This window comes from Dendrobates tinctorius, unplaced genomic scaffold, assembly GCF_039654945.1.
Source record: "Dendrobates tinctorius isolate UK_male_01 unplaced genomic scaffold, ASM3965494v1 ptg000117l, whole genome shotgun sequence".
Taxonomy (NCBI): Eukaryota; Metazoa; Chordata; class Amphibia; order Anura; family Dendrobatidae; genus Dendrobates; species Dendrobates tinctorius.
Window position 1 is genome coordinate 12736627 of NW_027361785.1, and position 23363 is coordinate 12759989.

Below are 23363 nucleotides of genomic sequence, written 5' to 3' on the forward strand. Positions count from 1 at the left end.
TGGTGCCCAAAACTGGACACAATATTCCAGATGAGGTCTGACCAAAGAGGAGTAGAGGGAAATAATGACTTCACATGATCTACACTGTATGCTTCTGTTAATACATCCTAGAATTGCATTTGCCTTTTTTGCTGCTGCATCACACTGTTGACTCATATTCAGTCTGTGATCTATTAGTATACCCAAGTCTTTTTCACATGTGCTGTTGCTTAGCCCTATTCCTCCCATTCTCTATATGCTTTTTTCATTTTTATTGCCCAGATGTAGTACTTTGCATTTTTCCCTGTTAAAAACCATTCTGTTAGTTGCTGCCCACTGCTCCAGTTTATTTATATCTTTTTTAATCCTCTCTCTCTCTTCTCTAGTATTAGCTATCCCTCCTAGCTTTGTGTCTTCAGCAAATTTAATCAGTTTACCCTCAATTCCTTCATCTAAATCGTTGATAAAGATGTTGAACAATACAGGGCCCAGGACAGAGCCCTGTGGTACCCCACTTGAGACATTCTTCCAACTGGATGTGCAGCCATTTACGACCACTCTTTGGGTCCGATCACTAAGCCAGTTATGAATCCACCTAACAGTTGCCTTGTCCATTCCATACTTAGTCATTTTTTCAATAAGGATTGTATGAGATACTTTGTCAAATGCTTTGCTGAAGTCAAGATATACTATATCTACAGCATTTCCTTGATCCACCCAATCAGTGATTCTATCATAGAAGGAAATTAAGTTAGTCTGACTTGACTTATTAGTTACAAACCCATGCTGACTCTGTTTAATCACTTCATTCTTATCAAGGTACTGACATACATGTTGTTTAATAATTTGTTCAAAGATCTTTCCTGGTATAGAAGTCAGACTCACCGGCCTATAGTTGCCTGGGTCCACCTTCTTCCCCTTTTTGAAGATAGGAACAACATTTGCTCTTCTCCAGTCTTCTGGGACTTCTCCTGTTCTCCAAGAATTTTCAAAGATTATGGAGAGGGGTTCAAAAATTTCTTCTGCTATCTCCTTCAGTACTCTGGGGTGTAATTCATCTGGACCTGGAGACTTGAATTCATTTAGGTTAGCTAAGTGTTTCCTCACTATCTCTCTGTTTATAGATATCCTGGATTTTTCTATTCCCTTAATAGGACAGTGAAGAACAGTTGATGTTACATTTCCTTTCTGAGAGAAAACATATGCAAAATAGGAATTTAAAAGTTCGGCCTTCTCAACATCCTGTCTTACCATTTCATCATTTTCATCCTGTAAAAATCCTATAGCATCTTTGACTTTTCTTTTACTTTTGACATATCCCCAAATACCTTTATTATTGCTTATGACATCTCTTGCAAGCCTCAATTCATTGTCAGCTTTAGATAATCTGATTTGTGCCCTGCAGGTTCTGCAGACAGCATTATATTCTTCTTTAGATATGCCTCCCTCTTTCCATTTTATAAACATTTCTTTCTTCCTTTTTAGCATGTGCTTAAGTTCTGTGTTCATTCATCCTGGTTTCTTTAAATGCTTCCTATTCTTCCCTCTTTTCGGAATTGTTAACAGTTGTGCTTTGAGAATTTCATTTTTCAAGATTTCCCATCCTTCCTGGACATTTTTGTCTTTAAGGATATCCAGCCATTGGATCCCTCCAATTCTCTTTCTGAATCCCTTAAAATCTGCCTTTCTGAAATCTAACCTTGACGTCTGAGTCTTCACAGGTCTTCCTCCTCTAGTTATCCAAAACTCTAAAATAGCATGGTCGCTACCTCCTAGGGTCCCAGCCACTTTTACCTCCTCAACCATTTCCTCCCTGTTTATAAGGATTAGATCCAAGGTAGCAGTTCCCCTTGTTTTCTCCCCTACCTTTTGGAAGATAAAGTTGTCAGCAAGAGAGGATAAAAATTTCCTTGACCTGTTAGTTTTGCCTGAGAGAGATTCCCAACAAATGTCTGGATAGTTGAAATCTCCCATGACAACTATGTCTTAATTTTTGGAGAACTTGGCCATTTGATGCATAAAGAGTTCATTCATATCTTCAGCTTGCACAGGCGGCCTGTAGTAAATGCCTACAATGGTGTCCTTTCCATTGTTCTGTCCTTGTATTCTTACCCAGTTTCCACAGAACTCCCAGTCTCTGAAGCTTCAATCTCTGTGCAGATATACGCGTTTCTAACATACAATGCGACACCTCCTCCTCGTTTATCAAGTCTGTTTCTTGCAAATAAGTTGTATCCTTCTAGTCTTGTATTCCAATCATGTGTATTGTCCCACCAAGTTTCAGTGATTCCAATGACATCATATTTCTTTTCCTGTGTTAGTAGTTCCAATTCTCCTTGTTTGTTGCCCATGCTTTGTGCATTAGTATAGAAACATTTTAGTTTGTGATTGGTTTCTCTTTCTCCAATATTTTTATTAATTAGATTCTTTCGTCTTTGTTCTTTCCTTTCCACTTCTTATAGCAGAGTTCTCAATAGCATTTGTCAGGTGTATGGCTTTTTCTGGTCTTTTGCTTCCCTTCCCATGTTGTTCTAGTTCAAAGCTTTCCTTACAAGTGTAGCAAGGCGACTTCCAAATACATGTTTTCCATTTCACACTTAGCGATGCACCAGCGATCCCGAACAGCGATATGACGCGGTCAGGATCGCTGGTGCGTCGCTAAGTGGTCGCTAGTGAGCTGCCACACAGGCAGATCTCACCAGCGACATCGCAGGGGTCGGGGGTCGCTACTTACCTGTCAGACGAGGCGATCCTGACGTCCTCCCTCCCGCGTCCACGCTCCACTCATCTCCACAGCAGGAAGCTGACAGCGAGAAACGGTCCAGGACGTTCTCGCGCGATCAGCGATAACCAGCGCGGTAGTGGCTGGAGGTAAGTATCAGACATAGCGATATCGCTAGCAATATCGCTATAACATCACAAAAACCAGTGACATTATATCGATATTGCTAGTGATATCGCTTAGTGTGACAGGCCCTTAAGATGATAAAATACTCAAGGGAAGGCTTAATGCTAAATAGATGATGTAATATACTGTACTACCTAATGCAACAATAATGATGAAATAAAGATGCAATTTTCCTATAAGCCTATATGAAAGGTGTCATAAGTAATTACAACTTCCTGGATCTTGAAAATTAGTGCCAATCAGAAAATTTAAGCACCATATTCATTTTAAGAAACACAAAATTAGCTAAGTTCAACTGTTTTTTATCTCTGAACCAATTTGACTGTAGAACAGTGTTATAAGAGTTGTACAAGAGCTAAGGACCATTTGTGGAGAGCTACAGAATGGACTGGAATCAGCAGCTACAATTGTTTCAAAGAAAATTAAGTTTTTGCACGAAGTATTAAATAAATTTCAGTAATAGTGTTCAATACTTTTTTCCCATGTCATTTCTTATTATTACTCATAACTTAATTTATGGACATCTTGGGCTGTGTGAATTGAATGGGTTGTTACTAACATCTGGTGAGAATTTCTTTAAAACTACATGTACAAGAGAAAAGATACCCTACACACCTACCCCTGCATTATAATACATGTTGTTATAGGAGAGTTCAAACATTCGTGTACCATAACATTAAGTCCTATTACACATTTTCCATGATTATTCATGGTTTGAAAGGAGGATTAACATTCCAGTTCATATAATCTTGATCATTATTATAGGTAAGAGGTCTATTAATAACTTTTCTAGCATTGATACTATGGTGCTTACTTATCTTGCGTATCTTTTTACCAACCTATTGAACAGGGTGAAAAAAGACTATTTTAAAATAAAGGGTTATACCTGCCAAAAATCAAGTCATCCCCCCATTGGATAGTGATAGTGGGGCCTGGTGCTAAACACTCCCACCCAGCATTTGGATTTCTTAAGAATCTGCATCTTCAAGGTACAGATAAAGTTGAACAAAATGATGAAACAAGGGACCGTCATTTTTCTGCTCCACCACTTAACCTGTGTGTCTGAGTCTCAGCCACCAGGCCATGATTACTAGTTTGCATCGGCTGTGCTGAGCCTCAGTCCTAACTGAAGCTGATCGGGGGAACAATGCTAGCTGTGTATTTTTTTTATTTTTTCAGTCAGTACTTGGGGACAATCATACTGGGGCGAAGCTGGAACAAGGTATTTTGGTGCCCTAGGCAGATGAAGCTGACAGAGACTCCCCTCCCCCTCAGTCTCAATGAACCCTCAGCACCCAAGTAAAGGAATGAGTCAGAGACTAAGGTAAAAGGACCCCTAAGGTAAGGATCTGCAAGGAAGAATGGCAGAGGATCCCCAAATCCATAGACCACTCTTGCCACCGATTTAGTTGTTTCTACTGATGTCACGTCCACAAAGTGGTGGATTGTTTGCTCCGCTCTGTTAATGGGGCAGGACAGTTAGGCAGTGAGAATGCGCCTGTTCATTAGAATGATTTCAGAAGTCCCGCTCCGTTAACTAATGTGCCCGTTAGTGTATGTCCTTAACAATGGTAAGGAGATGTTGGGAGTTGTAATCTGTCATTAATAGACTGCGGACCATACAGGAACCACAGTACTAATGAAACGTAGTCCGTATCAACAAGTGAACATTTATATACAGGTGTCTTATAGGTGACATCTTCTCTGATTGAGTCTTTTCTTTCTTTTCGTCTTCATCTTATCCAGACGCCCTAATGACTTTTCACATCCACAGCTCTTCTCTCCAGATTCCTTCTTATTTGGTCCTGAGCAGCACATACTCACACAGTGCCTTTTAAAAATAAGTGTTTTTAAAATGCTCCCAAATAAAAAATATCTGTCCGTACTATGACCTACATGAGCCTCCTATAGTATATGACCTCCACATTGTCCGCCTTAATGAACTACACCCACCACCCTGTCTGACATTATCAGCTGTAACCGCTACACCATCTGCCCTTATGAACGATGGCCTATACCATGGGGGGGAGGCTGCTTCAGATATTGTTATAGTGGTAATGTCCCCCACTTCTATACTAATGTCCCCCCATCCTGGGCCTTTTCCTGGTATAGATGCCCTTCCATCCTGGTATATATAACTCACCATTCTGGTATATATGGCCTCCCTATACTTTTATTTATGGCCCACGATTCTGGTATATATGGTTCATCATTCTGGTATTTATGCCCCCCAACCTCCATCACACCACAAACATAAAAAAATATCACCACAGTCCTTCCACTCCCTTGTAGCCCAGCTTCATGACATCACTACCATGCGCGCCCACATGCTGCCATAATATTCACTGCTTCCCACACCCAGGATTATGGGCGTGGGGAGCAGTAAATATTCATTGTCTTTACTAGCAGGCACATGTGATTGTGCAGCCACTGCAGGAAGCCGGCGTCTACCACTTCTGCCTGCAATTAAAGGAAATCAATATTCACTCCCATATCTGCTCCCCACTCCCATAGTCCCACCCATCCCTCAGCGCCAACTTCAGTGCAGGCAGGTGGGTGGGATTATGCGCATATAGAATAGTGAATATTCAGTTTCTTTAATATCGGTCACAAGTGTTTACCGCAGTAGCCGCCCCTGCCTCCTGTGAAACTGCTCCTCCGCCGCCGCTTCACTCCCCTCACACTATAGTTGGCAAACTAAAAATACGGTATCCTTTTTTTTTTTCCCCCGCAATCTGCACCATCAGGGAGGCAGGAGATAGTGCCCTTGGCGGGGGCCTACCCCTTGTCCTGGCCCTGCTTGATGAGAGCTATAGAGAGATTGTGGGGGTCATCATACCGCATATGGGGGGCCATCATTCTGTTAGGACATCAAACTTTTTGGGGGTGGCTGTATGTGCATCATTCTGTGTGTGTAGAGGGACTGTGAAGGCATCTTAGAGTGGGTGGGGACATGGAGAGGACCTTATAATGTGTCTAAGGGTCTGTGGGGACATCAAGCTATGGAGGGATCATATTGTGTTGGGTCTTGATAATGTGTGCAGGGGAACTTCAGGCCTCATATTGTGGAGGGGTAACTGTTGGGAAATCAAAGTGTGCATGGGGAGTTTTGGGGGGTATCATTCTTTTCTGGGGGCACTGTAGGGTTATACTGTGCATTTGGAGGCAAATTGTGTTGGGGAATTCACTCTGGGGTTATCATACTGTGTGTGGGGGGCGGGGCAGGGCATTTTTGTGGGCATCATACTCTATGGGGCCAGTAATGGGGTATCGTAGTGGATAAGAACACTGATTGACTTCAGTAGGAGCACAATTACTGTAATATTTACCCCTCTCCCTGTCTTGAATATTTGAGTCAATGTTTTCTGTGACAGCGCCTATGCACTGTGACGTCTCCTACTCCACCAAATATTTTCTTTATTTTTGGTGGAGAGAAGGAAAGAAGGGCCAATTAGGACTTTTGCATTGGGGCCCCATGATTTCTGTTTACATCCCTGGAAAGGAGATAATTTGCTGATTGTTTCAGGTCCAACTTCTGGGGCAGCCACATTCTGAAGGAGTAGACATGCGCCTGCTCAGCCTCCACTCCATCGTTATCCGTGGACCTGTGCAGCTACAGCGAGGGTCCTGTAAGCAGTAAAGTGCCCTTGGCCACCTTATATAACTACTGCTATTCTGGTTGAAGATTTTTCAGACGATAGCATAAGTTATTTGTTGGTTGTCATTACTTTGTGGTTTACCTATATGAATGCCTGCTTGTTTGTTCTTTTGGGGTTCGATAAAAAGAATAAGGAAAATTCCTAAAAATGTTTCCACCAGGTTACCCTGCACCATAATATTTAATAGGATGCACCAGTGATATAGACTGGCGGACCGCCCAGATATTGTGCCAGAATCTACATCTTCCACAATGCTCTTATACAGAAAATAAACAAGACAGGAAATTATGTCTCGTACATTAAAACAAGCAAACTTTTTTTTTTTTTTTTTTTTTACATATGTTTTAAGAACGTTTCATCTATTTATTTATTTATTTTTTTTTTTGGTGGTTGACTTTCTGAAAAGACAAAAACCATTTTCCGGTCATTCATCGTACAATGAAAACATTTAGTTTCATTACTGTTTTTTTCCAGTATAAATTTTCCCTTTCTGTTTCTGTACACATTTGCTTCTAGACATGGGGTTACCAGGAGATATTTGTGTACAGGTGGCCTTGTATCAATACAAAGGTTAGGAGCGGTACAAAAGCGATGTGCGAAACCCTGTTTGCAATTCAAATTGTTTGTCGGCATGGAACCTGTGGTGTCAGTCCGGGAGCATGTGCTTGTCAATGCAATGCAAAATGTCTGACCCGCTATGACATCCATGCTTTGTACATTTGCTTTTTTGGAAATTCGGTGATAAAGCTGAAAGAGCATCTATCCCTGAATATGTGCTGTCCCCACAGAAGGTCAGAACCAGTTCAAAGGTGATATGGTGAGACTGATGTACAGTTGTGGCCAAAAGTATTGACACCCCTGCGTTGGCAACACTTCCACCTTCTTACATACCGTAAGGGTATGTGCACATGTGGAGTAAAATTTCTGTATCTCTTGGTAGAAAAAACACAGCTGCAAAAACAAGCATTTTTTTTCATGCATTTTTGACTAATTTGAGTGAAGTCAATGGTGAAAAACGCGGACAATTGGCATGCTGCAGATTATTTTCTGCACGTCAAAAATACTCAACGTGTGCATGATGCGTCAGGTTTCTCATTCACTTTGCTGGCATCACGTTTTGTCATTAATTGGCGCAGAAAAAAATGCACCAAATCTGCAACGTGTGCACACATCCTAAAGAGGATACCTTTCTTGATGTTACCTACTCCTGGAAAAACCTTCTTTACAGTTGTGGCCAAAAGTATTGACACCCCTTCAATTTTGTCAGATAATACTCAGTTTCTTCCTGAAAATGATTGCAAACACAAATTCTTTGGTATTATTATCTTCATTTAATTTGTCTTAAATGAAAAAACACAAAAGAGAATGAAGCAAAAAGCAAAACATTGATCATTTCACACAAAACTCCAAAAATGGGCCAGACAAAAGTATTGGCACCCTCAGCCTAATACTTGGTTGCACAACCTTTAGCTAAAATAACTGCGACCAACCACTTCCGGTAACCATCAATGAGTTTCTTACAATGCTCTGCTGGAATTTTAGACCATTCTTCTTTGGCAAACAGCTCCAGGTCCCTGATATTTGAAGGGTGCCTTCTCCAAACTGCCATTTTTAGATCTCTCCACAGGTGTTCTATGGGATTCAGGTCTGGACTCATTGCTGGCCGCCTTAGAAGTCTCCAGTGCTTTCTCTCAAACCATTTTCTAGTGCTTTTTGAAGTGTGTTTTGGGTCATTGTCCTGCTGGAAGACCCATGACCTCTGAGGGAGACCCAGCTTTCTCACACTGGGCCCTACATTATGCTGCAAAATTTGTTGGTAGTCTTCAGACTTCATAATGCCATGCACACGGTCAAGCAGTCCAGCGCCAGAGGAAGCAAAGCAACCCCGAAACATCAGGGAACCTCCGCTGTTATGAATGAGTCACCGTAGGAGGCAGACACAAAAATAGAAGCTACGTCCAGAAAACCAGAGAAGTTGGCAACTATCAGATTGCAGACCCCTGAACCTATCAACACAACTAGCAGTAGCCGTGGGGGGTTCCTACGATGCCCTAGACCCCTCGATCACAGCCGGAGCGCTAAATAGCCTAAAGACAGAAAAGGAAATCTAAACTGCCCCAGAGCAGACCCCAAAGTAAAAGGCAGCCCCCAACATATAATGACGGTGAAGCAAGATGAAAAAACACTCACACAGATAGAAAGATGGGCTGAGCAAATGATGGGGCCCAAGCTAGCTAAACAGAACAGGAAAGGAAGGTTGCTGTCTGCAATCTGCTAAAACCCTATAAAAGACATAAGCCAACAAGCTGATATGAAAAAGACCCTGAAGCAGCTAGGCTTCAAAAACTAAATCAGCACTCAGGTATTTTCAGAAGACAGAGCTAAAGGAATTCAGCACACCCCAGCAGGGAATGGCAGAAATCCAGAAAAACAAAGCAAAGCAAAGTCTAAGCACAAATGCAAAAAGCCGAGCAGAAAACTTAGCTTTAGAGGAGCAGGAATTCAGACTGGTGTCCAAGGATCCCACAGAGAAATCACCCGCAGGGCAGAAGGGCGTCGGCAGCCTTATATCCAGTCAGTAACTCCACTCAGCCAGTCATCATCATCAGACTCAGGTGTTTGATAATCAGGCTCACTACCTTTCTTTACCAGAAGAGGGAGTTCCTCGGGCCTCAGTAGTGAAGGGGAAAATGAACTCACAACACTCCGCCATGTTTGACTGTAGGGACAGTGTTCTTTTCTTTGAATGCCTCTTTTTTTCTCCTGTAAACTCTATGTTGATGCCTTTGCCCAAAAAGCTCTACTTCTGTCTCATCTGACCAGAGAACATTCCTCCAAAACATTTTAGGCTTTTTCAGGTAAGTTTTGGCAAACTCCAGCCTGGCTTTTTTATGTCTTGGGGTAAAAAGTGGGGTTTTCCTGGGTCTCCTACCATACAGTCCCTTTTCATTCAGACGCCGACGGATAGTACGGGTTGACACTGTTGTACCCATGGACTGCAGGGCAGCTTGAACTTGTTTGGATGTTAGTCGAGGTTCTTTATCCAACACCTGCACAATCTTGCGTTGAAATCTCTTGTCAATTTTTCTTTTCCGTCCACATCTAGAGAGGTTAGCCACAGTGCCATGGGCTTTAAACTTCTTGATGACACTGCGCACGGTAGACACAGGAACATTCAGGTCTTTGGAGATGGACTTATAGCCTTGAGATTGCTCATGCTTCCTCACAATTTGGTTTCTCAAGTCCTCAGACAGTTCTTTGGTCTTCTTTCTTTTCTCCATGCTCAATGTGGTACACACAAGAACACAGGACAGAGGTTGAGTCAACTTTAATCCATGTCAACTGGCTGCAAGTGTGATTTAGTTATTGCCAACACCTGTTAGGTGCCACACGTAAGTTACAGGTGCTGTTAATTACACAAATTAGAGAAGCATCACATGATTTTTCGAACAGTGCCAATACTTTTGTCCACCCTCTTTTTTATGTTTGGTGTGGAATTCTATCCAATTTGGCTTTAGGACAATACTTTTTGTGTTTTTTCATTTAAGACAAATTAAATGAAGATAATACCAAAGAATTTGTGTTTGCAATCATTTTCAGGAAGAAACTGAGTATTATCTGACAAAATTGCTGGGGTGTCAATACTTTTGGCCACAACGGTATCTGACCTTATCACAACGCGATCTCCTCACTCCCGGTGCTTACTGTCATTGGAAGTATCAATAGAAGAGGAGCGATACGCTGTAATATCAATATCTGATATAGGTCCAGTGCATCTCTCTCTGTCACGACCCTTGTGATGACCGTGTTGTAGGGTTAGACGCATCAGTCTTACCACTGGAATAGCCGGTTATGACATTTTCATGTGCCTTTGCTATTTTTTTTTCCCCCTGTATGACGCTGCCTGTTATGAATGTGCAACGTCATATAGGGGGAAAAAGTAAACACCCCCTGAGAAGAATCTCTGACGCCCCCTTTGGTGGAAGGAGCCTAAAGCCCCCGTTACACACTGCGATATCGCTAGCAATATCGCTGTAAAGTCACCGATTTTGTAACGTTGCAGCGATATTGCTAGCGATATCGCTGCATGTGATACTTACCTCCGACCGGCTCCCCCGCTGGTTACCGCTGATCGCGCGAGAAGCTGCTGGATCATTCCTCGTCGGCCACTTCCTGCGGCGCTTCCTGCTGTGACGACGAGCGACGCGTGGAGCCGGGCGGGAGGACGCAGGATCGCCAGCGATGTCGCTGGTGAGATCTGCCTGTGTGGCAGCTCACTAGCGACCACCTAGCGATGCACCAGCGATCCTGACCGCGTCATATCGCTAGTCGGGATCGCTGGTGCATCGCTAGGTGTAACGGTACCCTTAAGGTTTTAAAGCCATTATGTTTGCAATGAAGAGGAGAAATAGAAAGATAAAAGCTTCAGATTATCCAGCAATTAAGTCCCTTTACCATAATGTAGCTAGTTTACCATCATAAAAGTGGTGAAAGGATCTCTTTAAGAACAGTAATCCAGTAGCATGAGGAATGCTATATAACCAATTAAGAATATAATATATAGTGCTACTCCAAAATACACAAGTGTGAGACGGGCCATATTGGTAATGCCAGTAAAAGGGGTTATCTGATCACAAAATATTGATAACCTACCCTTAGAATAGGTTAGAAATATATGAGATTGGTGGGGGTCTGACACCCTACACCTCCACTGATCAGCAGTCATAGACCCTGTCTGCAATAGGATGAAGACATAGTGAATGGAGTTGCAATGTTCAGCTCTACTCACTGTGTAGCAGACGCTGCCAAGTACTGCAGAACAGCTTGTTTTATGCTTTTTTTTTTTTTTTTTTTTAATTGGAACTGTTCTATATTACTCGTCAGTGGCTTCTTCACATTGAATGGAGCTGCAGATTACAGGTCAGCCTGAAATGTTATCATTTCAGCCAGTGGCCAGATGTTAACAGCTGATCAGTGGAAATGCCAGTTGCTGACCCCCACAAATCCGATAGATCATCTATATCTTGTGAACAGGCAACACTTTGTTTATTTTTCTATTTCCAAATCTTCAAGTAGTGAGCTTACTTTTCCTGTATAGTTGCACCAATATTTCTTGTAGCTACATAATGAATAGTGATGAGCGAGTACGCTCGTTACTAGAGATTTCCGAGCATGCTCTGATGTTCTTTGAGTAGTTTGGGCGTGCTCGGAGATATATTTTGTGTCGCCGCAGCTGCCTAAATTACGGCTGCTGGACAGCCTGAATACATGTGAGGAATGCCTGTTTGTTAGGGAATCCCCACATGTATTCAGGCTGTCTAGCAGCCAGAAATCATGCAGCTACGGCGACACAAACTAAATCTCCGAGCACATCCAAACTACTCAAAGAACATCAGAGCATGCTCAGAAATCTCTAGTAACGAGCATACTCGGTCATCACTAATAATCTATATAATTGCCTTGTAATGTTTTAATTTCCTGTTCTGTCCAGATGTCACCGTATCCCAGAATTCCCAGCGGAGGAAGTTCACTGACCACCATATTGGGACACCCAAGTGATGGGTGTCTCAATATGGAAACTGCTACTAGTACCAACCTATTCCACGGTACCACCAGCAGAACACCATCGCAACACACACACACTCTATACGCTGTACGCACCTCACACTCACGCTCTCACACATTCACGCACACACACTCACATTCACACACTCATACACTCTCACACACAGTCACACTCACACACTCACGCGGCCTCTGGCGAGGTACCACCAGCAAAATACCGTCGCACTGCGCCTGCGCGAATTCCGCACAGGCACAGTGAATCATTCGGCTGATCCCGGCGGCAGATGCGCAACGTGTCTACAAACAGAGGAAGCTGGTCACATTAAAGGGGTTTTCCCATGAACGAAAGTTCATTTTAAAAATTGTCTGTGTCTGACCGTGTACGGAGCATATCATGTCTTCTGGGCAGGGGAGGAAGCAAAATACTATACTGACATTCCAGCAGGGGATCACAGGTGATTCATTTTGTGAGGTAAAATATTTCACTGACTGTTTTTAAACAATATTTTACCTCACAAAATGAATCCTCTGCAATCTCCTGCTGTAATGTCAGTATTGTCTTTTGATTCCTCCCCTGCCCAGGAGCTGTGGTATGTTCTGTACACGGTCAGACACAGGGGTGAGAGAGACAGAGCACAGGGGGGAGACAGCTCAAATGGGACAGCACATGAGGGGAGAACACAGCACAGGTAGGAGAGAGACAGCAGACAAGAGGGATAGCACATGGGGTAGACAGGTCAAAGAAAAGAGCACAGTCGGGAGAAGTCAGCACATGGGGAAAGAGAGAGTGGATAGGTGGGTGAGCACATGGGGAGGGGAGATTCTCAACGCTGCAAAGCCTGCCCCCATCGTGACATTACCGCCCTCGCATCGGGCATCCATCTAGTGAAGCAATAAGCACTGTGCACCCTCAGTACCACAGCTGCAGCAGTGTTTTTTACAAAGTTCTGTATGGTGGAAATAGGCGGATCAGTGGCTGGATGTTGCAGGATCCTTGAACCTCACGTATATGTCCATGTGTATATAGACCTGCAATACAGAACCGTATTGTGCTCTGAATTGAAGTCCACAGAGTCTCGTTTCGCAGTCGTATGCATGACCCCATTGACAATGCAGTTCTATCACATTCAGAATTCGTGTGATCTGCGCACACTTTTTCCTTTGCTTTATTTTGTAGATATATGTTTTACTTGAGACATACAAAATTAGGATTTTTTGAAAATAATATTTTGTTTCACCTTTTTCTTAAACATGCATTGGAGCAAAAAAAAAAATCATTTCAGTCCTGTCTGAGTTGTGTATTCAGGCAGGGTGGTAGTTGTCTTTTTTATGGATCAGAAATGTCTGAGCAAAAATGCAATGGAATCTTTCTGTCCATGTATTTTTAAATACTTTGTAGATATTATTAGTATATATCTTATTTTATCTGATGTCTTTGAGCTGCGTTTTACTTGTACTTCCTCAGACAAATTGCTCAATTACAAGTTAAATGTAATACTGTCTAGTGGCCTCTCTAGGATGAAATGAGGTTATGTCGATGCATTTTCATCTACCTGCTTAACCTGCTCCGCAGCGCAATTCACAGCAGACGGAACCACTGCATAAGATGAGATTTTTCAAAGGTTTGCCCTCATTTTGTGAATCTCCAGTGACAAGACAATTCATTTCTGAATTTAAATTCTCCATTCCCAGCAGGTTTGTATTTCTTTGCAGAAAATTAAGTTGCTAAGTGAAAACTACTTTCCATTCTGTATCCTAAAGGGAATATTAGTTATCCTAAATATACTGTATAGTTACAGAGTATAGGCTGGATAGTGGATATGTAGGGTGCACAGATAAGTATCTAGGTTTACTGGCACCCGGGGCAAGAATTAAGTTTGGAGCCCCACCAATGTCCCCTGAAGCACATATGCAATTTGCACACTTGGGGTACATTCCCACAGTCAGGAATCGGCAGCACTTTGAATGCAGCACATGTCTTCTGCGTCCAACGCGCTGCCGGCTTTTGAATGCAGGTGATTCCGCATGTGTTCATTGAACTGTGCAGAATCGCCGGATCCAATATGTAACCGCCTGGGTGGTGGAACCACTGTGCCAAAGCCCAAGGAAGACCTGGAGGGGCGTGACTAGGAGCCTCACCCAGTCTGACCACGGACACGCAGCAGCTAACGACACTGCAGTCCGTGGACAGACAAGGGAGGTGATCCGGATGCTACTCCAGGGCTGAGCTTGGGTAAATGGCAGCTGACCCCTTAGATCGGATAGCTGGAATGGCCTGTGGGAATGTCCAACAGATGCAGGCAGAGAAGATGACAGGAACCGCAGGTGCAGACAGGACAGTCTGACGGAGAGATGAGCATGGCGGGTGCAGCTGGCTCTGCTGCTGTTGAGGAGAGCACACCGGCGGGTGCAGCTCTCTGTTGCCGTTGAGGTGAGCACTAGCTGGTTCAGCTGCCATTGAGGTGAACACTGACGGGTGCAGCTGGCTTAGCTGTCATTGAGGAAAGCCACTACATTCTAGGGTCCATGTGTCTCCATCCTGCCGTCGAAACATATTGCGCTTGCCGCTTTCAATTTAAATTAAAAAAAATACCTTTCTCCTTACCTGGCCACTCTCCTGCGGCGATGATCTATCCAGGCATTTCAAGCGCACACTCGTCGGTGAATGACAATGATGTCATATGCCGGCGACGTGCACGCTGGCATCAGCTGCCAGCCTCTGATTGGCTGGCGGCTTTAAGCTATTGCCATGCGGGCCCACATGGCAATAGAGTTTAACTGAACCTCCGTCTCAGACTCAGGTTCATTTTCTGCATTGACGGAATCCTGCCGCTGGGGCCTGATGAGCAGAAGAGTCGGGGCCCAATGCGGGACCCCTCTGCTCATCGGGCCCCATATGCCAGTCAGGGCAGTAATGCCCTGATGGCGGCCCTGCACCCAGTAAACTAAGTGATACATAGCTGGAATCGGGTTCTCTTTCATACATTATGCTGATTTCAGAAGCTATAGAAAAAAAAGAGATTCCCTTTTAAGCTTTACACTTCTATGGCAAAACAAAAGATTAGTTATATTCACCACATAACAATATTTTCAGGCGATCAGCTTCTAGTGATCGTGTAACTTAACATGTGCCGCAGCGTTTACCTGTGACTACACTACACTTCTGCAGCCTATGATTGCAATGCAGGTCTTTTTAGTCACAGATATATAGGACAGTCTAAACATAAAGGTAGTGCACAAGAATAGTCAGTAGACCTAGAAGACTTTCCGCTGCAAACCACTTCCTATGTATGGACCTACATTGGTGGCAGCTGTGTGTACAGACAACGGCAAGGAATCCAGAAAATGTTGCTATCTGGATTTACAGATTTTTCTCTGTTTTTGTGGATAATCGGCAGCAAAATCCAGGGTTTTGTCTGGATATTGGTCTATTTATTGAATTCAACCAAGAAAATTTGCAACAAACATTGCTGTAGAATGCACAGGTCTCTTTCTGCGCAGAAAACATACCAAACACACTACCAAACATAAAAAACCCCATGTTAGGACCTGTGGTATGGCTTCTATAGAACTGTCTTCAATTTCTCTATCTACACAAATATCTAAAAAGGAAGTGAGTAACAGGAATGTGAACAGGCACTTATGCAAATAAGGGATTCACAGTGCTTTCTGTGTTTGGATGGTGACGTGCATGTAAAAATAGGAGTATTGAAACATTTAGACATATTTTAAAGGAGTTGACCCTCTTATACTCTTAGGACACAGTTTAAATACTTTTAATCTCTTTATTCATGATATCATCGTAGCACAAGTTTGGTTTATTTGTTTATCGATTTGTTTCCAAATAATTTACAATTTGTAAGGACACATGTATACTGGGATCGGTTAGGGGTGCATTTTTTTTAGGGGTTCCAGGTCACACTAAGGGTACACTCACACTGGCTTATATTCTCTCATTAGAGAGAATTGGGCTAATTATGTTAATGACACGCGCATCAGAGCTTGAGCCGAGTGTCATCTGAGTGGGATCCAATTCTCTCGCATAAGAATATCGCAGCACAGATGCGGAGAAGATGGAACAACCTAATTTCTCCATCGTCTCTGTAAGTGTACATCGGACTGCATTCGGATGACATCTGAGTGCAGTCCTATGTATCACAAGCACCCATAGACTTGTATGGGTGCACGTGATCTGAATATCTGAGCCACACGCTGCATGCTGCTATTTTCCAATACTGAATCAGCATGAGAAAATAATTGCAAATCTGAGCTGCTCCATAGTATAATGGTGTGCTGAGTGCTATCCCGATAAAACATCACATAGCACTCGCCAGTGTTATACGCCAGCGTGAGCGTACCATTAATGTGATTAAAACATTCACATGCTCAAAGCATCAGGCCTGTTAACCTCCAACTTTGCCTGTCCTTTTCCCTGACTTCTGCTAGTTAGGCTAGGGTCACAACACAGTATTTTCTCTCATCCGAGAAAATTGGTCCGATTTATGCTAATGACACTCTGAGCAAACTCTGATTAGAGTGTGATTATAGTGGGATCCAATTTTCTTAGATGAGGAGAAGTTGGGAAAAGCAATTTATCCATTCTGTCTGTGAAATTCACACCCCACTCGGATGTCATCCAAGTGCAGTCCGGTGTTTTTCACAGACTCATTGACTTGCCTGGCTGGTTGTGATCCAAATATCGAATGCAAATCGTGCATGCTGCGATTTTTTTTTTTTTCTTTCCTCTGGCAGATTGTAATTGGACATGTGCCCCATAGAATAACAGTGGTCCAACTGCAATCCAGTATGTTGTCAGACCGAAAATATGGTCGTCTGCATAAGCCCTAAAGGAGAGTCATCTCTTCAACTAAAGGCCCACATACACGTTAGATAGCTGTCGGCTGAACTCCCAACTACCCCACAGATAGGAATGATCGGCCTAGCACTGCTCTATCCTCTATTAGGGCCCCGTCACACACAGCGAGATCGCTGATTTTGTGACGCATCGGCGATCTCTTCAGCGATCTCGCTGTGTGTGACGTGACCTCCATCAGCGACCGCTCCCCGCTGGGTATCGCTGATCGTGCAGGATCGTCCTGGGCCATTTTTTGATCGTTGGTCTCCCGCTGGCCAGCGCCCATCTCTGCGTGTGGCAGTGGGAGACCAACGATCAGCAATGCTGCACTCTGGTATCTAGGGTAAACAGCGGGTAACTAAGAGCCGCACGGCTCTTCGTTACCCGCTGTTTACTTTGGATACCAGCTTGCTCGCTGGTCCTGATCGCTGGTGAGTCTGTCTAGCTATGTCCCAGCGATCCCATCCATGTCGGATCATTGGTGGGATCGCTGGGACATCGTTGTGTGTAACGGGGCCTTAGAAAGTCACTGCCAGACTTCTCTGACGACAGCGTATCTCCTGGAAGAACAAAAGGATCCACCATTGAAAAGCCAAAAGGCCAGTTCCTTTTCCTCCTTATATATTAGATTGTCGGCTTATCCCATCAATATCGGTGTGTTTGGCCAACTAAAAGGGGTATTCCCATCTCCAAGATCCCATCCCAATATGGAGAAGGTGTAGTAATAGTAATATTAGGAAATAGTTCCTATTAAAAATGTAGTATGATTAGGATTGACAAAAAACTAGCTCACATAACAATCAGTTACATTTCTTGCTTTTAAAGCCCGGGTGTGTTCCCTGTATTTGTAGGAAATTGGCGCTGTCAGGATTCTCTGGTGCCGGGAGCGGATGGTCATGTGACCGCAAGTATACAATATGCATACTCCCGGGCACATTCCAACTAGACTTGCTCAATGAATTGAGCAAGGGATGCCCACGTTTAGTCGGAATGGCGCACGCTTGTTAAATGAAGTGACCTGGCCTTTCTTCCGGTGGCTTCTGTTTGGAAGCCACTCACTACTTTATATATTCAGTTAGAAAAAAAATTCCATAAGCCGAGAACTTGACCAATAAGACGCCAAAGTAGTTGTTTCAGGAAAAAAACATTGCTGGCATTTTCCAGAAATATTTTTCGCCAGTAAAACAAAACTGGAGGCATATGGGGCTGCCACAAGTGATCAGCGAACGTGCTCGGATAAGGTATTTTCTGAGCATGCTCTGGTGCTAATTGATGCTCAAAAAATATGTTCGAGTCCCCGCGGCTGCATGTCTCGTGGATGGTCGACATCTGCAACACATATAGTGATTCCCTAACAAACACCTTATCTGGACACCTTTGCTCATCACTAGTTGCTGCAACTTCATAAGTCTTCATATGTGCCGCAACATTTCTGTTATATGTTTATTCATGGCTATATTTTCTCAGTGACAGCTGCCCGTCATCTGGCCATCATAAATTCTTCTACAAAGTTTGGTAGAAAGGTTTTACTATATAAGCAATGTGTCTTCTTACTCGCCTTCCCATGGCTGGCATTTCTACCATGTCGCTTCCTGATGAGCACTCCTGTTAATTACCAATGTGTGGAGGGACTCTGTACCCATTGCTTAAGGCCTAAATATAGCCCAAACATCTGCCAGAACATTAACTCAGAAGGAAATAAAAATGGAGTAGACTACTGTTAGCTTAAAATAGCTGTATATGGAAAAAACAATAGATATCTCACATTGTTGTAAAAAGCAACAAACGACCATGTAACCAACATAGACCCACATGACGAGACTGACATGGCGACATCGTATGATTGCTGTCACTTAGAATGTCCAATATGCATTTATCGACTTATGGTTTTGTTTTGCAGGGATAACGTGTGATTGGAAAATGGAGGGAAGCATTGCGATCATGTAGAATTTATAGAACATGAAAGTAAGTACTCCCAGCTGGCCTCTGATCTTCTGATTCTGCAGCAGTCATTCTGTGGTAAAAAATAACGGTGAATTGTTTTCAGCAGGTCTATATGAGTACAGAAATACCAAGTACATCTTTTTTTGGTGTTTTAACAAGTTTATTTTCTTATTAAAAAAAGTTAAAATTAAAAAAACTACTTGTGTTAGCAAGTTCTGAGACCCATAAATGTTTTTTTTTTCTCCAGTCGACTAATCTATGTTGGGGTATGTGCAAATGACACGTAGGCATCTGGTGTTTGGTTTTTTCGCATTCCCATTGATTTCCATTGAACAGTATGGTGTGTCTTACAAGCGTACAAATTCTGAAGAATGGTCAGCTCTCTTCCTTTAACCACTTAACATTTTTGGAACCCTTAAAGTGAACCTGTCAGCAGGATTTTGCTAAGTAAACTACAGGCATTGTCAGGTTGGCACTGTTAAACTGTTTAAAATACCTGAGGTGAAGAAATCTGTCGTGTGCTTCTTGTGTAATCAATGGTAGAAATTTTCAGTTAATGAGATGCCCGCAGTCTGGGATGGTACTGTAAGCAGAGGCTTATCTTGGTGCTCTAGGGCAGAGAATCCAAGGAAAGACATGCCCACAGTCCACCCTGAAGCACAAACATGTTCCTCATCATAGTGACAGTGAGAGAGAGACAACCTGATTTTGCTTCGGGGCGGCCTGTGGACAGGTCTTTCTTTTGGTTTCTTTGGCGCTCTGTACCTCATTTGTATGCATTAGAGACATAATCAAGTTAGCTTTAGTTCAAGGGGTTTTAGAGAAACTGTGTGCATCATTTAGTAAATACAGGCATTTTTCACATAGCCCATCCATTTTTCACAGATATGGCAGCTGCCAAGTTAATGGCTGCATTGTAGGGATCTGTACTCACTCGGCTGCGGTAAGCACAGGAAGCGGTATTGCAGAAATGTCCAAGCAAGTTTATTGAAACTGCATAAACTCCCAGGCTCAACATTCGCTTCATCTCCTTTGAGATCACCTCTCGGTGTGCTTCGGGAATCCGGTATGGCTTCAATTTGACCTAGACATGAGGCTCCGTCAGGACGTCATGCTCTATGACCTTCGTACAACCTGGAAGCTCTGAAAACAGGTCTCTGTTACACTGTAGCAACTCTCGGCACTGCTGCTTCTGCGAGCTCAACAAGGTGTCTGCCACCTTAACATCCTCCACACCGACATCGGACTTGGCCAGCAGACATGGAGCTCCCATGAGTTCTCTGTCCTGCCATGGTTTGATCAGATTCACGTGGTACATCTGGTAGGGCTTGCGCTTCCCCGGTTGGTGGACTTTGTAGTTGACCTCACCAACTTTCTCCACTACCTCCTAGGGACCCTGAGAAAACCAAAAACAAATATCCTGATGTAAAAAATAAATTGCATGAAGGTAGTAATAATAATAAGGGTATTTAGTAAACGTAATTTTGATCAAAAGAATGAACAAGCCAAAAGCCGAAATCACCCCCGATAGAAGAGTGGTAGAGCATATGTCAGCCAGATGCAAGAGAGGATGGCCAACGTGATGCCCATTGTGAAGGAACACCTCTTCAAGGCTCAGGAAGCCCAGTCCAGGGTGTATAATAGATCAGCCAGGGTAAGACAGTTCAACCGAGGGAATAGAGTACTGCTGCTGGTGCTCACGGTGGAGACCAAATTCCTGGCCAAGTGGCAGGGTCCCTAGGCGAGAATGTTTCTGAGTTGGAAAATCCATCCTGTCTGCCCTGTGCTATTACTAGTGGTTCAGTCCCTCAGTCCTTGTTCACATTTATGTCACTTGACAAGTGGAAAGGTTTTAAATACAAGAGAGGACTGTCCCACAAAGGTTGCCTTGAGGAGGTGTTCCTTCACAATGGGCATCACGTTGGCCATCCTCTCTTGCATCTGGCTGACATATGCTCTACCACGCTTCTATCGGGGGTGGTTTCAGCTTCCCAGGATTCTTTCACCACATCCAGGAGACCTCTAGGGTGCCGTTCATAGAGCAGTTAAAATGGGGAGAAGCCAGTGTAAGCTTGGGTAACTTCCTTGATGGAGAACAACAGGTAAGGAAACATAGTCCCAGTCTTGGCCGTCCATCTCCACTGCTTTTTTTTAGCATCAAATTCAAGGTTTTGTTATACCCGTCCACCAGTCCATCAGTCTGTGGATGGTATACAGAGGTTCTGAGCTGGGAAATCTGCAGGGACTTGCACAGCTCCCTCATGACCTTCAACATGAAGGGGGTCCCTTGGTCAGTTAGGATCTCCTTTGGCAGCCCAGTTCAGGAGAAAATATGGATCAGCTTCTTAGAGATACGCTTGGCAGAGGCATTTCTTAAGGGTACCGGGTAGCATAATCCAGAATCGCCAATATATATTAATGTTCTGTTGCGGATTTTACCAGAGGACTCACTAGGTCCATCGCTATTCGCTCGAATGGCACCTCGATGATGGGCAATGGTACCAGTGGACTGCGGAAGTGGGCTACTGAGGAGTTCAGATGACACATGGGGCAGGAACGGCAATAGTTCCCAATTTCTCTGTATCACCCAGGCCTGTAGAATCTCTGCAGAATGTGCTCCTGGGTCTTATCTGCCCCCAAGTCACCACCCAACACAAGGGAATGAGCCATGTCTAAAACCTTGCGTCTATAGGAACCTGGTAATAGTAGCTTCTCTATTACCTCACCTCTTGGCTTGGTTACTCTGTAAAGCAGATCCCCATTCACAGCAAAATGAGGGAACGACTATCGGCCCCCGGCTCCTGAGGCACAACATTTAACACCGTTACATTGTCAAATGTCCCTTTAAGAGTTAGGTCCCTGACTTGGGCGTTTCCAAAGTTTCTCCCCGGACACCTCCAGCTCAGGGACGTTGGACTCAGTGGATGCTGCCTCATCCTCCTTGCCAACAAGTACACAAAATGGAAACCTGTCATCTGCAGCCTGCGACGAGGTTTCTTTGGGAACAGCCTAGCTGTTGTCCGAACAGCCAGACGTCCTCCCTTTCCTCCACGAGTCCCAAAATAACAAAGTCTCGCCCTATTATAGGTGCAATAGGTCCTTGACCACGCCGACCTCATTGGACTCGGTGCCACAGTTTGTGTTTATGACCACTTGGGCCACAGGGTAGTTTTTTGTTTTGCGTCGCCATGGATACAGTGGACCCCCACCTTCTTTCCAGGAATTGGCCGATGGGGAATTGTGGCCCTCACTAGGGTTACCAAACTACTTGAGTCCATCAGACCGGTCACTTGCACCCCTTTTACTGACATGGGGCATTCCTGCGGTCCCTCGCCTGGTTGAGGGACAGCACTGCAGGCGGGGTATGCCAAATATAAGCAGCGCCAACCTAGGCTATTGTCTCGGTGGTCATGTGGCAATGGGTGGCTATGTGACCTGAGGTATGACACCTCCAACAAGTTAGAGGCTTTTAACTCCCCCTTTTTTGTGTCTGCCCCTTTTGGGACTCCCAGTATGGGGAGGCTTCGCCTCTTTGCTTCCCAAGGCCCTCTTAAGCCCTTGATACTTCTCCAACAGGCTCACTATGTCATCAGGGCCCATTAAAGTGGATACAACTGTTTATGTGCACTGGTTTTCCATTATATAACTTAGTGACTTGTGCCCAGTATGTGTACTGATTTTCCCAAATTCTCAGAGTCTTTAGGCTCCACTAAACAGTTTACAGAGTGTCCTTGAGTTTTGGAATGTAGGTGATTACTTTTTACTATCTAGGTCATTATCTCTGTCAGATATGAAAAAATGGTATTTGATTAACCTTTCTAACCTCAATATTGTTTTAGTACAGCATATTTCCTTGTGTTTTATAGCCACCTTTTACTGTATCTACAGTATAGCAAACTATCTCCTAAAAGTTAATCCCTAACAATATTTAAAGAAGATCCGACAATATGGAATGTACAGCTCCTTCACAGGGTTCTAACAGTTGATCAACAAACTTGAGATGATTCTTGCATACTACATAAATAAAGTTGACTAAATTCATCATTTATATATTTTGTGTTAGTTTTTTTTTTTCTTCTAATGTTTGATTAACTTTTTTCAGCTGTGGCTCTCCTCCACTGACAGTTAAAAATTCAAGGATAAAAACTTGTCGAAGGCCTAGAAGATAGTGAGCGGCACCTACTCATGCCGAAATGATGGCAAGACAACGTAGTCCTCGCCATGCGGCCAGGCCTCATTCTACCATCGATGTTACTTCTGAAATGTTAGGATTGTCACTGGCAGGTAAGTACTTCTGGTAAAAAGAATTTGAAATTGCCATAGGTGAAAGTCAATCTGTATTCTGAAGATTCAATATATATATTTCTTTAATAGTTTCTCATAGGATAGAACAGGGGCGCACAACATTTTTTGGTCCAAGGGCCACATCGCTATACTGGACCATTCACAAGGG

General features: G+C 43.6%; 1 protein-coding gene across 6 annotated transcripts in view; it reads left to right on the plus strand.

The window, feature by feature from the left end:
• Positions 1 to 23363, plus strand: part of INPP4A (inositol polyphosphate-4-phosphatase type I A) — a 197972-nt gene that overhangs the window by 56438 nt on the left and 118171 nt on the right. For all 6 annotated transcript variants that reach the window (XM_073590559.1, XM_073590561.1, XM_073590563.1 and 3 more), the window contains exons 2-3: positions 18867 to 18931; positions 23013 to 23194. In XM_073590559.1, coding sequence (XP_073446660.1) covers positions 23104 to 23194 — 91 coding nt within the window. In that variant the 5' untranslated portion in view covers positions 18867 to 18931; positions 23013 to 23103. The remainder of the gene's footprint in view (positions 1 to 18866; positions 18932 to 23012; positions 23195 to 23363) is intronic.